General features: G+C 43.8%; 1 protein-coding gene across 1 annotated transcript in view; it reads left to right on the top strand.

Moving 5' to 3' along the window:
• The first annotated feature begins 847 nt into the window (after positions 1-847).
• Positions 848-16,581, top strand: part of hmcn2 (hemicentin 2) — a 46,139-nt gene continuing 30,405 nt past the window's right edge. Inside the window, exons 1-21 of the mRNA XM_046034567.1 lie at positions 848-1,106; positions 2,784-2,854; positions 3,414-3,572; positions 4,133-4,255; positions 7,686-7,857; positions 7,973-8,079; positions 8,169-8,289; positions 8,383-8,646; positions 8,759-8,903; positions 9,350-9,471; positions 9,715-9,987; positions 10,429-10,570; positions 10,867-10,994; positions 11,602-11,715; positions 11,800-11,958; positions 12,043-12,237; positions 13,520-13,615; positions 13,749-13,876; positions 13,971-14,115; positions 14,928-15,040; positions 16,289-16,448. Of these exons, the coding sequence (XP_045890523.1) occupies positions 848-1,106; positions 2,784-2,854; positions 3,414-3,572; positions 4,133-4,255; positions 7,686-7,857; positions 7,973-8,079; positions 8,169-8,289; positions 8,383-8,646; positions 8,759-8,903; positions 9,350-9,471; positions 9,715-9,987; positions 10,429-10,570; positions 10,867-10,994; positions 11,602-11,715; positions 11,800-11,958; positions 12,043-12,237; positions 13,520-13,615; positions 13,749-13,876; positions 13,971-14,115; positions 14,928-15,040; positions 16,289-16,448 (3,196 nt within the window). The remainder of the gene's footprint in view (positions 1,107-2,783; positions 2,855-3,413; positions 3,573-4,132; positions 4,256-7,685; positions 7,858-7,972; positions 8,080-8,168; positions 8,290-8,382; positions 8,647-8,758; positions 8,904-9,349; positions 9,472-9,714; positions 9,988-10,428; positions 10,571-10,866; positions 10,995-11,601; positions 11,716-11,799; positions 11,959-12,042; positions 12,238-13,519; positions 13,616-13,748; positions 13,877-13,970; positions 14,116-14,927; positions 15,041-16,288; positions 16,449-16,581) is intronic.

The following is a 16,581-nucleotide window of genomic DNA, read 5'->3' as shown; positions in this document are numbered from 1 at the left end:
ACAGCAAGCTTGTCTCAAAAATATTCTGGGTTTCTTCCATGTACTTCCATTCATAAGATCAGCTGGCTTTCTCTGCAAGGTCTGATCTCCTTAGAAAAGATATGTCATAGCTAGACATCAAGTATGTAACAATATTTAATAATAACATTTCTACCCAGATCATCTACAAAATAAAAAGGACAGTGACATTTCTGTGTGGTACGTCAAGCTATTCCACCCATTCATATGCCAAGGGGATATTTCTCAGAGTGGGCTATGTATAAAATTAGATTGGTGTCAGCTGAATATAAACGATGGCTATTTATAAAAACGAGGTTGTTGCTGAGACAATGTTCTCGGCATGTCCATAATACACAGTACAGACTCCGCTGGTAATGTGCGTAAAGCTTAGGGGCCCACCTCAGTTACGCGGAGAAAATCGAATTGAAGAGGGGAATGCTGGATAGGGTTAAAGCCTGGAAGTCACAGTGGGGTCGAGGTACCCCCCCCCCACACACACACACACACACACAAACACATCAGGTTGGGTCTCGGAAACCTTTTAAAACTCATCCCCGCCCCCGTTTGAAGCGTCAGAGCACCAGCTCTCCAGGGGGCTCTTCAAAACAGGGCCAGTCCACACGCTCCTCCAAACTTTACGCACGGATGTACTCCCGTGGAAGCATTTTATTCTGGATTTTGATGTGTTTCAGCTGAGCCGTATTGTTCCAAATATTATTTCTCCCGATTGGAAGCAGTCCCAGACTTTGAACTGTTTTGGCGTCGAAACTTTTTAAAACTTTCTTCTACTTTTAAATTTTTTATGTCATTCGCCTCATTCTAGCAGACAGATGCAGTAAATCTAAACATGACCGGCGTCTTATTGAAGTGCCTAGTCTTTGCGCTCTGTATCAGCGCGCACAGGATCTTGGCAGTCCCCCGGGCTGAGGAGGATGATGGATCCGGTGACAGCGCCTCGACCCTGGCCTTTGTTTTCGATGTTACCGGCTCCATGTACGACGATCTAAAACAGGTGATAGAGGGCGCCTCACGGATCCTGGAGAAGACCCTCAATCGTAGGACCAGACCCATCAAAAACTTTGTCCTGGTCCCCTTCCATGACCCAGGTACCTTTGATAAAACACACCACATCAACTAGTGGTTATCACCACACTGTTTTAAATAATCAGCTTCACAATGGGCACATTTTGGGGGGAATGGTAGTCTTGAATTCCTAATATGTTTGTAAATCAATGCATATGATTAAGATTTATAGCAGCACAAATAAGCCCAAATTATCAGATTTTTTTCTGTGCCAAATCCAGGCAAAAGATTAACCCACATCCTTCTTTTCGCATTATTACAAACTCTGCAACATTACATTGCCTGTGAATTGACATTTTTCTGTAGTTTCTTTACATGAAAGGATCACAGAAACAGCAAACTGCAACACAAGTCAGAACCTGTAGCTCATGATGTCAGTGTTTCAGTGTAAGTCCACTCACAAGGAGCAGCACATTGAACTCAAACTGATACAAGGCATCAAGCAGGGTTATTTGAGCTTTTAGAGTGAGGAGTCTGTGGGACAGGTAAGGTTCTTCACCCCCTGGCATCTGCCCTCCTATATGGGAAAGCTGCAGCTTGAAAATAAGAGTGCTCTAATGGGGGAGGGTGTTTGAGCACTGATGAGAAGCATATGCTGTCTGCTTGTGTGTAATTACCTAAATCACCCCCCCCACACACACACACACACTCACACACTCACCCCACCCCTCCCTCTCCTCCATCCAATTCTCCGGAAAACCCTCATAGCCCCCAGTTTAGCCAGCCGGGGGGGGTGGGTGGGGGGCAGGGGCTGCACTAACACCACATTTTGTCTGTGTTTAATGTGCCCTGCCCCTGGGGACCTTGTAAACTTCCAAGATTGCAAAGAAGCCGTGGTGTCTGACAAAGAGGCGTGACTGTGCTGTCAGTGTTTTACAGTCACTCATGAGGAGAGACGAGGACTTGAAAGCCTCCACTGTTGGAAAATAGATTGAGAATGAGTAAGAAATGTCATCAGCTTGACACATGTCTGCAAGCTCCATATCATTAGTCTCAAAATTATACTTTCAAATGGTATTTGACAGTCAGAATAACAAGCACAGACACACAGAAATCATGAGGCTCCACCCTACCTGATGAGGGTCTTCTCTGTAACAGCTGTATGGACAATAGTGTTCTATAGAAAAAACAATTTGTTCTCTGTGTATTGGTTAATGTTTACTGTTCCACTGATTGGCCAAGAAAGGTCTCCAAGTAAGTGTCAGGCCCTGACAGGCTCCTATCCATCACCCTACTGCTTGAGACATGAGGAAGTCACGCAGTAGAAAATGCTGACTACAGCTGCAGAAAATTATTATTCTGTCGTCATCCAAATTTTGGCAGATTGTTGCGATTTGTGTAAATCAAAACCTGACCATTGTACATTTGTCTAGTCTCTTGTGATGTGTGGTGTGTGCGATTAATATATATGTCATGCACAAAAGCAACAGGGCATCACACTGGTTGTGATAAGTTGGGTTGTGTCTTATTTGGGATTGTGATTCTGTAGATGCTGCTGAGAGGGAACAACTAAATCCTTTGTTCTGACAAGTTGTTTTGTTTGATTTAAAAAAAAAAAACGAAGGACGAAGCTCTTAGTCAGTTGGGATGAATATTTTTAGGCATACGTTATTGTATCACAACCAGACCATCTCTAATTGGGATGATCTGATTTTCTTTCTGTTTGGGATCTTTGATGACATGCATCTCCAACCTTGCAGACATCGGCCCTGTGTCCATCACCACCGACCCAAAGAAGTTCCAGCAGGATCTGCAAGAGTTGTTTGTCCAGGTGTGAACCACAACACATGTAATGATTATTCTATAGGACTGGGACTGGATTGTTCCACACTAATCCAAGCTATAGCCATGTGGACTGCCATAGCTTAAAGCCAGCCTATGTAACGTTTACTGAATAGCAGCTACTGTGGCCACAAGGGACAAGAATGAGATAATGGTATAATGTAGTATAACAGTTGTACACTCATAGGAGAATCATGAAGTCATCAAACTTACTTACTTACTTACTTACTTACAAGACTTAGGTTAGGTTAGGTTACACAGCAATATGAATGTAAAGTTTGCTAACATTAGCCACTATAAGCCACTGGTGACACCAGACCAAGTAAGGCTTTAGTGGAGAAACCCGTCAGGGTATTTAATTGAGCAGGGTGCTTTATTAGCATATGAACCTTTTCATTTCTAAAAGACAAATTGGCTTATTTGTTCTTTCAAAAGTTGCTCAGTGTTGCTCTAATTAGTATACTTTTTTGAATATTTATATATAGCCCTACTAAATGGGACATAGAAATATAAAAGGGTATCTGATCATGTGTGGTTCTGTCACTCAGGGTGGGGGCGACTGCCCTGAGATGAGTATAGGAGCCATTAAGAAAGCCTTGGAGGTTTCCCTGCCTGGATCCTTCATCTACGTCTTCACTGACGCAAGGGCCAAAGACTACCGCCTGAAAAGAGATGTTCTTCAGCTGGTGCAGCTCCGTCAATCACAGGTAAAGTCCTAGAAACTGCGCAGGGTTGTGGTGACCTCACAGATTAGGGCTAGAAGCGTACACACTGCATCAGTCAAATGTTGGCATCTACTACATCTACATACTAAATGTCAACTATCAATGTCATTCATCGCACATATGATGGAGGTTCCTTCATGGCCACAGCTACAGGGTGTAAAAATTATGAAACATGTATGCAAGCATTTCATTAGTTTTGTTTTAAGTCCCCCATAATGATAATGATACTGTTTAGGTGATGTTAACAGGAAAATGGTAACATCTGAAGCTTGAAAGTCCTGGCCCACAGAGTTTTGAGTATCTTTGCATTTATCACATGCTATAACAAAAGCAATACAGTGGCATGCTGTGAAAGATCTACATTCCAATGATGTTCCCCAATGCTCAGCCGAGCAGGGTAAAGTTTCTTCAAAGTTACTCGGCCTCTACGTGAAGCATGACAATGAGCATTAGCGTTACTTTGGAGCCAAGTGAAAGCGAGTCAGTGGAAAGCAAACACTCAGTGGTAATCCTCTTAACTGTCCTGTCCCCTTCTTTCCCAGGTGGTATTTGTGTTGACCGGGGACTGTGGGGACCGCTCTCAGCCTGGCTACAGGGCATATGAGGAGATCGCTGCCACCTCCTCCGGACAGATCTTTCACCTGGACAAGCAGCAGGTCAACGAGGTGAGAGCATGACGGAGTACATGGCACTGCAATGACTTCTGCCGAACCCTTATTAAACACGTAGCCTATATACATATAAATTATCTCTTAAAGTACAATTCAGTTATGTATATGAATATGAAAAGGGTTTACCTAATAATGGAGAACATTAGGAGCATGAGAGAACACAGATAATGATAGCAATTTTATTTAGTGTAATCAAATGATTTAAAAGCTGATATTAAACTTCCTGGTCATATGATACGGGTGAGTGACTCTTTTATATCGGAAGCAGCATGTAACAGAAGCCCTGTTTAAGAAGCCAAAGACAGCAGGGCTCACTTCCCAGGCAGACGTAAAAGAAGCCAGAGTTTCCTCTGGAAGAGACACTGGTATCCTGCATGTCAACACAGGAGATGCCTGGGCAGCGCTGAGCTGGAGCCAACAGCTCTGCACACTGGTGGCCTGCTGAACGCCTGAACTCTTATGTGTTTGTGGGTCTGTTTCCTGTCAAATCATGCTTACATGTGGCTAAACATACAATGCCTGTGTGTGGGGCAGCGCGGTTCATTATCACTCCAGTATCCTGCCAGCTGTTTAAGGTGGTTCTTAAAGTTTGAATTTTGTGTTGCAGGATTAAGGGAATAGGAGACCTAATTCACTCTAGCCCTCACACCTCAACCCCAGATGGCTTTGTGCAAAAGTACCCCTTAAGTGTTTTGACATGTTCTTAGTGTACTGTTACATGTAAATATTTGCATACTTCCACATGGAATAAAGTTATGTCAGTCATTTTTAGACCTGTGTGATTATAGCTCTTGGGTGGCATGCTTTTACCAAATTAATGCAAATCCTTTAATCCTTAAAAACCTCAGAAGTACTACATATCTAACCAAAATATTCTTAATACCACTATAATAAAGTGCGGCCAAATCAAATATACAAAATCTTTTTGTGGTCTCCAGGGGGAGAGTGGAGAGAAAACAGACTGCTTATTTTACTCTCTAATCCCAGGATATGATCTGTCATGGCTTCCCCCCATCCAGCACAGCTGCCCAGTGGAGTTGGCTCCAAGTCCTCACACAAGTGCTCATTGTCAGCTCTATGTATCGCGCTCTTTACACTCTACGCAAATTTGACTGGTTTTGATCAAGGGAAGGATCTGCTAACATAAGTGTGGACAAGAAAGCCTTGCTAATGTTCTGTCAAGCTTGGACCATGATCTGTGTTCGTCATGGTAATGATGGCATCCTTGGTTCAAAGTCCCACTTCGGGAGCCAGAAGCGCTGACCAAGAATGAGGGCTGTGATGTTTAGCTTCCAGATAATGCCTGCTGTGACATACACTCAACTCAAGTGCCTTGAAGTAAATTATAACATTGCCCTTAAGGTTTACTCATTATGCGGATGCAATAATGAGTTAAGGGGCTGGTACTGGTTGTCAGACAGAAAATGAAACCTCAGTTGTGTAACTGTGTGCGCTAAACAAAGACACCATCTGTGTTGTAGCTGCCGCTCTCAAATACCGGCCACTTGTGACAGGCAGACCTCGGCAGGTGTGTTGAAACTACAACTGAGAAGGAGCAGGGGGTCCATCTGGGACTGATTCTCTCTAATAACCTTGATTTGCAGCAGGGCATCTTCCTACAAATGTCGGCAGTTGTGGTGTTTAAACTTGGGTAAGGACTAAGCTGACCCCTGCCCACTAGGAGGTCTGGAGTCAAGCTGTTGTGCTTAACCACAGCATGGCCACGTATTTATTTTGCAGGTAATGAACCTGGACGAAAGAGGGGAATACAGTATCATCCGAGCCTTAGCTAACCCTTCTTCTCTGGCCCATCTGTCATGGTTCTATGAATAGCAGAGGGGGGTCCTTCCTGTAACAGCCCTTTAAGCCTGTTCAACTGAGACACGCCGGATGAAATTTCACAGGACTGAAGATCCTCTGCATTCCCAGTGGTTGAGACAGGGAGTGGCTGCAGAACTCAGCGTGCTCCTCCAGACCTACCATGGCCCGGACAGCCGATCTCTGCACTCCACTTCCTTTTATCTGAGGTCTGAGGGCATAGTAATGCCCACTCGTCTGTGCTCTCTCACATAATAAATAGACACTATCCTGGGGCAGATGTAGGTCACTCCTTAGCAGTTTCCTGCTCTGCTGGTGATGGCTGCACATGTGGCAGACATTACAGCTGTTTCCAGTTGTAAAACGGCGAGAGGAACCAGCTGCTGTCAGCACCCAGTGGACCTGATAGACAAAAAGCGGAGGCCTGATAATTAAATTATCAAAGGTTTCCTTGTTTCAGTTTTTGCTCGTTTTCGTAAATGTCTTAAAATGTGTAGCCGTTGGCTCCGTCTCCAAGGGCCCGCTGAAGAAATGTTTTCAGTTTGTTCCATTGCAGACGCAGCTCAGCCATAATGCCTCTCTATATGAGGTCAAAACAAATACTAGACAGCAGTTGCTTGTTAAGCATTTGGAAGATAGAAGACCTTCGGTCCATTGTGGCCACTGAAATGGGATATCAATGGGGTTTTTCTGCTTCTGTTTTCATTTTAGAGAAAACAAAAGGAAAACTATGTTCCTGCTCAATACCACGAAGACCTAGAAGGTCAAGCAATTAAATTAAAGGTCAAGCAACTGTGAGAACCGAAATTCTATATTGTCAGATATTTCCGTACAGAGTATCACTGAGAGACATTATAGTCTATAAGTAATGATTGTTTTTGCCATTAAATATAATCTAACTGTCAAGTATCATATCAGACTTTGCTCTGAGTGGTGGAATGACTCATTTCAGAAGCGAGTCTCCTGCAGTCCTAGTGTGTCACTGTCTGACCTCATCTGGCTTCTTAAGCTTAACTGATTCAACAGAAAAGTGGGAAACAGCCAGCCCTTTCTGTCCATTAATGATCCTGCATATTAGTCACGTTGATACTGTGGAATATACAGTTTAAGTGTATTTCTTAAACAAAGCTACATCCTCCCACGTCCACCACTGCTTTCTATTCTGAGGAAGTAGCCTTATGATTGATGAAAGCTGTGTTGCAGGAAGGGGACTGCTGCCTGACAGACTTCTACTGTGAGAGACACTGTTCTAGGAATACTTGCTTGAGAGTGCAGAAAACTGTATGTTATCAGTTTGACAGTTGAGCTCTTTCACTTTCTCTTTGTTCAGGCAAAATCCCTCTCAGGAATATTTTTGCGATGAAAGAATAATACGATGACAAAGAGCAGCCTGCTGGACGGGCAGGGAAGGGGTTGGTGTGGGCTTTCAGGGAAAGGCCACACTGGTGTCCTTCCTTTCCTGAACCAGTCTTTCTAAGCTGAGAGGGGATCCGTAACAGTTTGCATTTGACAGGTCCCAGCCATATCCACCAATGAATGTGTCTCCCCTGGTGTGTCGTTTAGTTCTGTTATGGTTTTGTGATGGCATTTGTCCTCCTCCTGCCAGGTTCTAAAGTGGGTAGAGGAGACGGTTCAGGCCATGAAGGTCCACCTGTTGTCCTCAAACCATGACAGTGCCCAGGAGAACAAGTGGGAAGTGCCCTTTGACCCCAGCCTTCGAGAGGTTACAGTGTCACTCAGTGGACCAGCACCACAAATCGAGCTCATCGATCCCTTTGGTAGACAACACACTGATACTGCTTTTTTCCTAAATAATCATATTTGATGTACCCCCCAAACAAGGGGAGACATATTTTACATTGAGAAGTTACTGTTCTTGTGTTATTTTCATAGGTCGTATAGTTGGTGTAGAACAGGGCCTTAAAGAGCTGTTGAACATTCCCAACTCTGCTCGTGTTGTCAACCTGAAGTTTCCCAGACCTGGGGCTTGGAAACTGAAGGTACTGCTCTGCTGAATAATCCATAAATGTGTTTCTCTGACTATTTTATGACAATTGGCTAATTGAACACTATTGCTTTCTTTCTAAAGGCGAGCTGCAGTGGGCGCCATACTCTAAGGGTCACAGGAGTCAGCAATATAGATTTCCGGGCTGGCTTTTCTAGTGTACCTGTTTCAGAGTTCAACCATACCAGAGAGAGGCCAATAAAAGGTGGCAGACATGTTTCTGGTAGCTTCTTGAGTCTTATTTGACTGAAAACATGTGCAGAAGGTGACCTCATGGCGATCTTTCTTTGTCTCTCAGGACTTCCAGCCCACGTTTTGCTGAAATGCACAGGCCTGAAGCCTCCAGGTCAGCTGAGTCACGTGGAACTTATGTCAGCCTCAGGCCGCTCCTTGCGCACGATCCCTGTGTCTCTGCCCTCTGACCTTGGCCAGCAAGGACTGTGGAGTGTCCTGGAGTTCCGCACCCCCTCCCAGAGCTTCTTTATCAGGGTGACGGGCAAAGACGAGGAGGGCTACCGCTTCCAGAGGCTGTCCAGTGTCTCCTACACAAACATCGTTCCAGGCAAGACAACCCCCTCCCTACAGACACATTTTACCAAAGCCACTCTGCAGTGCATCTCACACCTCATCAATCTCTCCGGTGACCTTTAACCCTTTCTCCCTCCCTTGTGTAGATCCCCCAGTTGTGAGCATGCCTGATGTGGTGAAGGGGTTCTACATGCAGCCTGCTGTGATTGGCTGCTCAGTGGAGAGTGATATTCCCTACAGGCTAAGATTCACCAGAAGTGGGATTACACTGGCAGAGGAGAAGTTCTTCCAGTGAGTCTTTCCTCTGTTTGTTCATCACTGTAACATTTGGCTCGCCTTCCTTCAGATTCCTCCAGATGCTGCAGCTTCATGTACCCATTACTTGCTGCAAAAAAACTAATTAGGTCACTCACTACTCTTACCAGTGAGCATGTCTGTAAAGCATTAGTGCTTCTTGACTCTTTTATTGGCTCATCTATCAAGAAATCAGTATGCACAGTCAATTTTGTGAACATTACATATTCGATTGTGTCATCTTGAAAAATTAACAGAGCATCTTTATTTCTTGGTGTTGACGCTCTGCTTTGAATTAGATTCATGAAATTATGCTGATTTGTTGTAACACTACTCCCAGTGCGTGTGTGTGTGCCAGATATACTAATTGAATGTGATGTAAAATAGAAACATGTTGCTGTTGTCATATTCCAGCCAACAAACCAAGTGTGTCTTTGTATCAGGAATTCTGCCATAACATCATGGGAGATTGCCCATGCGTCAGCTGAGGATGAAGGCCTCTATGAGTGCATAGCACAGAACAGCGCAGGACAGGGACGTGCCTTAACACAGTTGATTGTTAGAGGTATGCCACACGCACATACATCTGTGTAAGCACATGCACCTCTTCAGTCGTTTTGCCTGCATGTATCACAGTCCCAGCAAGGCTTTGTTCCAGCCATTTTTTATCTTAGATTTATGGCTAAAAGATCAACATGAGACAAAGCAACATTTGTATTTAAAAGTAAAATATTTATATAAAATCACTCAGTTTGTTCATTGCTGATAACACCAGTTTGATGCTTTGGTTGTGTTTCCACTAAAACAGAACCTCCTCCGGTCCTGAAGCCAGCGGTGAATGTGACTTCCACTGTAGGAGGTGTGGCTGTGCTGTTCTGCCAGGTGGAAGGCTCCATGCGGCACAACTTGACCTGGTACCGAGCTGGCCATACCATCCTGGCCCGCTCAGGGAGGGTGAAGCTGCTGTCTGACTCATCGCTGCAGATCAGCGGGGTGCGGACTCAGGATGCTGGGGAGTACCAATGCGTGGCCACCAACACCCACGGAGACAACAGAATCACAGTGTGGCTTCTCGTCCCAGGTACGGTAGGACGATACCCTGCAGGTCATCTGCTTAAATACTTAACACACTGGGGCCTCATGCCTCCTCTCAGGCCCCTGTCATCTGTTTTCCATTATTGGCTTAACCTCCTCACAGTCAGATTGAGCCACTTCCTCATCAGAAAATGTCTCTTGTCAGCCATAAGTTAGGCATGTTGAAAAGTGTGGCTTCTATTGTGGGTATGCACTCAGATGTTTGTAATGAATTTCAAAAATAGCCAAATAAATGTGAAACTTTTCCTCATTACAGTCCAAGTTGCAATGCCAGACATGGAGTGCTGGTAATTGCTTTATAACCCACATCATGAGGAGTTTACTGTTGTTAAACTTGTGATAGGGAAGTTATATATGACATCATGCAGCAGTGACAAGACCCCAACTAATCTTCAGTATTTTGCATCTGTTTCACTTGCAACTGTAGAGGCTCCTTCTGTGGTAGTTCACCCCCAGAGCCAGGCTTTCTCCCGGGGGGATGAGATCCGCCTCGTCTGCTCAGCGTCCGGCTCCCCCCCTCCCCAGGTCTTCTGGAGCCATGGAAACATGTTCCTCACTAATCGGCCGAGGTAAGGGAACTCTCAGCCCACTCAACACCTCCGGCACAAAGGACTCCGAGAGTCATTACATTCCACTTTAACTACATGCGCGATTGCCACATCTTGTTTGCATCATTGCGGAGATTTACATCTACTGGTGTAAAATGTTGTTTCCAAACCTCAAGTACTTTATATGTCTGTATAAAATACATATTCAAAGAAAAATGTCTCTCATGATACCCCAGAATAGCAGAAAGGGGTAGAGATGATTTGCCGTTTTACATCTGCACATGTAATCACTAAGCTGCATTCTGTCGATGATACAGGCTGAGTCTCAACCAACATGGAGTTCTGACCATTAGAGGGGCCCTCCCAGAAGATGCTGGGAACTACACATGTTTGGCAAACAATGAGGCTGGGACTGCCTCTCAGTCTGTGTCACTTACTTTCGCAGGTAAGTCAAGATATCGCTACAAGTGTCAGGATGCTAAATGTGAAGACACCATGGTATCCAGTCTGAATTGTTCACCAGCTCTTGTGTAGAGCACAAGCGAGTGTGGCCACATGCTGCGCTGTCTCAAACAATAGGATATTTCTCTCCTTGTTTTGTGAGCGTTGACAGTTGTAGGCCTGAAGTTTCAGTCATGGCATGTCAGTTAATGGTTGACAGAAAGTTAAACACTGATGGACTGTGGCAGCCTCTTCCTGAGGCGTGCTGGTATTATACACACTTTTGTCTCTGAATGTCATTTTTAACAACATTGATCTGTCAAGGCAGCAAGAGCCTTGTAAGATAGATAATCTGATCCTTCCAGCTCAGCTGTCTGCCTGATCCAAAAGCATCTATTCCTGCTCTGTTGGTACAGAGTAAGTGTGAAATGTAAGCTTAGTTTTTACCTCGGGTCTGTTCTGCAGCTTTTATTGGTTTACGCTGACATTATTTTACTAATACTTTCATATATAGTAGCACTACATGCAAATCTGGTAAATTGCTATAAAATAAGAATTCTTTAGGGTTGCACAGTTGAACCGCTTGTTAAACTTTCTTTTCTTTCCTCCAGAGCTGCCTAGAGTAACAGTGGTACAACAGGTTGTACTTGTATCTGTTGGTGGTGATGCCACTCTGGAGTGTCAGCCCACAGGTGTTCCCCCTCCTCTTGTCCACTGGTTCAAAGGTAAGGTCAAAAAAACTGTGGACATAAAAGTGACTGAGAAAAGGTCCAGTAAGAGGCCAATGGGCTTGTTTTGTGTGTTTCCAGGTGAGCTTGAGGTGGGCTCTGCACCTTTTGTTGAGCAAGATGTACACCGCGGCACCCTGCACATTCGAGGGGTGCAGGAGGTCGACGCTGGTCAGTACAGCTGTGTGGCCAGTAGCTCTGCTGGAACCTCCGCTGGCACTGTCAGTCTGGAGGTTGGAGGTGAGACCACACTCCAGTGTTCTACATAAAGCACTTTTCTCTTGAAATATTTACACAAAGGAAAATTCACTCTTCCCATCACAGTGGGCCCATTGTTCTCTGAGGGACCGGTTGACGTGACAGCGAACGTCGGGGAGAATATCACCCTCCCCTGCATTGCCCGAGGTTTTCCACAACCAACAGTGACCTGGCGCAGAGGGGATGGCAGGCAGATTCTTAAAAGGACAGACAGCCACAGTAGAACAACGCAGCTGGAGAATGGACATCTTCTAATCCAGAGTGAGTTATCCATGAAACACTATCGCAGCAAAGAGCTTTGGTCTGCAGTGCAGGCTAATACAGCTTCATGGTTGCTTTGCACTGAATGGCATGACTGAGTGATTATATATAGAAGAGGTGCAGCCTTTCATATTAAATTCAGCTAACATTTTCTTAAGAGGGGGAGATGCTGTTTCCATCTGTAAAGTTACAGTATATAGATGGCTCTCAAAACATTTAGTATGTAAAAGCACTACTTCTGGTCTGTGAAAGGCTTACCTAAAAAGGTAAAAGTAAAGGTAAAAGTAACACATCACATTCTGCAAGAGTGGCTGTCCTTTTGTCAGTTTATTTCTCCTTCATTGTGAGATTGTATTCTCATCACAGCAAGGGGAATTTTAAATTGTGAGACATTTCAGCCTGCAGACTAATCTTGGTCACAGAAGGAGATCCTTCTTGCCCCTGAGACTAAATGTTTATAGTGTGTGTAAAATTATATTGGAGAGGAACAGACATATTTGCATGGGCTGCTTATGTCACTGTTTCCATTTGTGGCTGCTGTCTGACCTAATTAGCTCAATCTGTTGAAGATAGCTTTATTTTTTTTCACCTGACGTTGTTTTGGAAAATGTCTTTATCCATATTGTGTCATACACAAAATCCACTGCTTAATGTTTCTACCTATTTAAACTTTGGCCTGACTATCTAAACACAAGAAGTGAATCATATGTTGATCTTTCAACTTGTGATCTCCAGAGAATTTACTGAGTGGGACATGCGTGTCAGCAGGCTGGCAGCTGAGCCAAACCCATTAATCCGGTTATTTTCTATTTTTAACTCTTAATTACAGCACAGTCAAACCAATAATACCATTTCTTATTGAGTAGAGGACTTAATTGCTATTAGCATGGTCTTTTTTACTAAAGGGGACAAAGCGTTTACAGCCAGGACCCTGAGGCTCTGGAACAGCCTGCCTGAGGAAATCAGGTCGGCTGAGTCAGTGAACTCTTTAAATTAAAACATACTTTTATAGGAGAGCCTTTCCTGATTTTATTTTATATATATTTTATATTTACTTTATCAGGTATTTGTTTTTATGTGCTTTATTGTCTTTACACTTGTTAAAGCACTTTGTAACTTGTTTTTGAAAAGGGCTCTACAAATAAAGATTATTATATATATTATTATTATTACATTTTATCTACACAAATGGTATTGTGTTGAGATGTTGCTTATCTCAGATTGAGCTTTGTTTCTAAAGATGTTGATTTAAATTGCTTGTTTACTGTGTGTTTGACTACAGGTGTCTGGCTGGATGATGATGGGCTGTACATCTGCGAGGCCAAGAACCAGTTTGGAACCATCAAAACTGAGGCCAGAGTTAGTGTCACTGGACTTGGTAGGTTTGCTTAAGCTCTCTTTTCTTCCGGCACTAACTACGATATATCTTTTAGACACAATGGCAGCAACGCCAAAACTGACTGTGGCCTTAAAATACTCTTCAAATTTCCCTGCTCTTCCTTTTCCTGCAGAGCCCCCTCTCTTGGCCCAAGGTGCCCCGGTCATCATCACTGGCATCGGCCAGTCCCTAAGTATTCCTTGTATGCTGTTGGATGGAATACCTCTTCCAGAAAGACACTGGTCCCAAAATGGAAAAGCTGTAAGACTAATATTTAACTTTCAAACACAAACAGTACATTACACAGATCATCTCTATGTTACCATGTGACAGCAGTCGTTTTTCCTCGGCATAGGTCCACTTGAATGGGAGGATGTTCCTGAGGAGTGATGGCAGCTTGTACATTGAAAGAGCCACCCCAGAGGATGCTGGGACATATGTCTGCACTGCGGTGAATGTAGCAGGCTCCATGAACATCACAGTCAGCCTGGAGGTCCACAGTAAGAGTTAAAAGAATAATCAGACATTTTGAAAGCTCATTCAGTTTCTTGCTGAGTTAGATGAGAAGATCAATACCTCATCCAGGCTAACTATAAAGCCAGAGCCAGCAGATGATAATTAGCTTAGCTTAAGACTGGAAGCAAGCAGACATAGCTAGCCTGGGTCTGTCCAAAGTTAACCATGCATTTGATTTGGTTTATGACCAAATACGCAAAAAACGAATGATATTCCATTTAGCGAAAAAACAGCTGCTGGTATTGCTTTTATCTTTAGACAAAACCAGGCTAGCTGTTTTCCCCCCTGCTTCAAGTCTCTATGCGGAGCTAAGCTAACCATCTTCTGGCTCTAGTGTTTAACGTTAGCGAAACGTTACAGACCGACATGAGGATGGGATCTTCTCATCTAACTCGTAAAGGCAGTAATTTGACATTTCCCAAAATGCCAGATTCATTTTTTGAGTTCCCATTCACCCTGTGGCCATAGACACCGGCAGGTTTGAATCATAGATCATGGTTTGGACAGTCTGGTCAACTATGTGCTGACTCTGGTTGGAAAACCACAATAACGTTATATCAGTTACTCGACCACCTGCTGCCATCAGAGTGAACGGGTTAATTTACTGCATGCCGATGAAAGGGTAATTTTGTTGGTAATGACAGACGAGCCAGATTACGGTTCATCATCGGCTTGTAATGAAGAAATGCCTTGAGCGCTGATACTGCTGGCCGACTAAGGCCAGTGATAATGCCATAGGCCCCGCTTCTTCACGGCCAGTCAGACAGCTGTGTTTTATGGCCTACTTCTTCCACAGTGCCCCCTGAGATCAACGCTGGTCCGTATCACTACATAGCTAACGAGGGAGTAGCCATCACGCTATCGTGCGAGGCCAGCGGAGTTCCCAAGCCAAATGTTGTCTGGTCCAAGGTAGGATGTCACACTTGAAGTCGAAATCTACTTTTCTTAATTCTTGCTTTGGCAGCATCCCATAAGCCCATGCATGACTAATTGGCTAGTTCCTATTCCCACATCAGTATCTAATGGGAATCACACTTGGCAAACATTCATCTTAAAATGAATCATCATTAAGACTTTGTAAATTATTGTTGAGGTAATGGCTAAATCACGCAGGTTACATTCAAACAAAAGATCAGTGTCCAGTTCTGCAACGGTGATGGGGAATCTATACTTTTATTAAATTGTTTAGCTCAAATTTAAGCCTAACTAGTCATCAGTAGGCTATTAATGTAATCAACACTAGCATAATGACAGTGAGGATAATAGTTGTCATCTTTATCACATTTACATAAGTTTACATTTACCTTTTATTTATTACATTACTCCTTCTGGCCCAGTTTTTCTTTGATTTGTCAGAACACTCTAAAAACACCACCAACAGGCACAGTTTGCAGTGCAATCAAGATTTGATTAACCTGATAAGGAGGAATGTAACCATGGCAACTTTACCATATTGCTGATTGACAGTGAGAAATCACTTAGGGTTTTATTGTACCTTAGGAATCTATTTAAAACCTTTCTTTCAGCACCTTCCAGTATAACAGGTGAAGCATATCATGAAAACCTCAAAGGTTACATGAAGCCAGGCTGAACCAGTGCAAAGCCAGCACGGTTTACCCACCCAGAATGCAAAACATGAACCTTTTCACCGAACATTATCACTAAATGTGATGTATGGAATGGATTTAGCCACTGTTAGCATTAAAGCAGCAATGTGACCTTTCCCATGAAGAAATTAACAGTTGTAAATCATGCCAGAGTAAACACCCGTCACACATTACATAGTCAGCATTACTGAGCGAGGGCGACATGCTGTTGTTTCCTACATATTGTTGATCTGAGCCAGATTTTTCTTCCTCGCTTTTTCCCAAACATTTTCAGAGTAGTACTCTAGAGTCAAGTAAATTTCTCCTCTTGTCAGATAAAAGTGAATCTGTAAAAGCAATTTTATGTTCAAAGCAATTGCGTGTGCAGCAGGCTGCATTTCTGTGTGCATGTAGTCGGGATAGAGTGAGTTAAATGGTTGCTCTGTAATTACATTAGACATCAAAGGTTGGCCTGTAAACCTTACACTAAGCTTAGTTTCCCTTTGCTGTTGTGCGAACAGCTTTTATCTACAGTATATTCTGTCTGCCCTTATGCTTGTTATTCCTCCAGGGAAGGCAGCCTCTGCCCAGGGACCACTCCTCTCTTCAGTCTGACCCTGATGGATATCTCCACATACCCGACCCCACCACTGAAGATGCAGGCATCTACATCTGCACTGCCACCAGTCCTGTGGGCTACGCTAGCCGAGAGATCCAGCTCAGTGTCAACAGTAAGGAAATAAATGTTCAACCACAGTCACCCAAACATAGCAGTGTTTGATATAACAAAGGCTGACGTCTGTCTACAGACTGTACATTGTTTGACAGCATGACTTCCTGTTGAGAGATACAAAGCAGGTGGAA

This window comes from Micropterus dolomieu, linkage group LG21, assembly GCF_021292245.1.
Source record: "Micropterus dolomieu isolate WLL.071019.BEF.003 ecotype Adirondacks linkage group LG21, ASM2129224v1, whole genome shotgun sequence".
Lineage (NCBI taxonomy): Eukaryota > Metazoa > Chordata > Actinopteri > Centrarchiformes > Centrarchidae > Micropterus > Micropterus dolomieu.
This window is presented reverse-complemented; position numbering and strand designations above follow the sequence as displayed.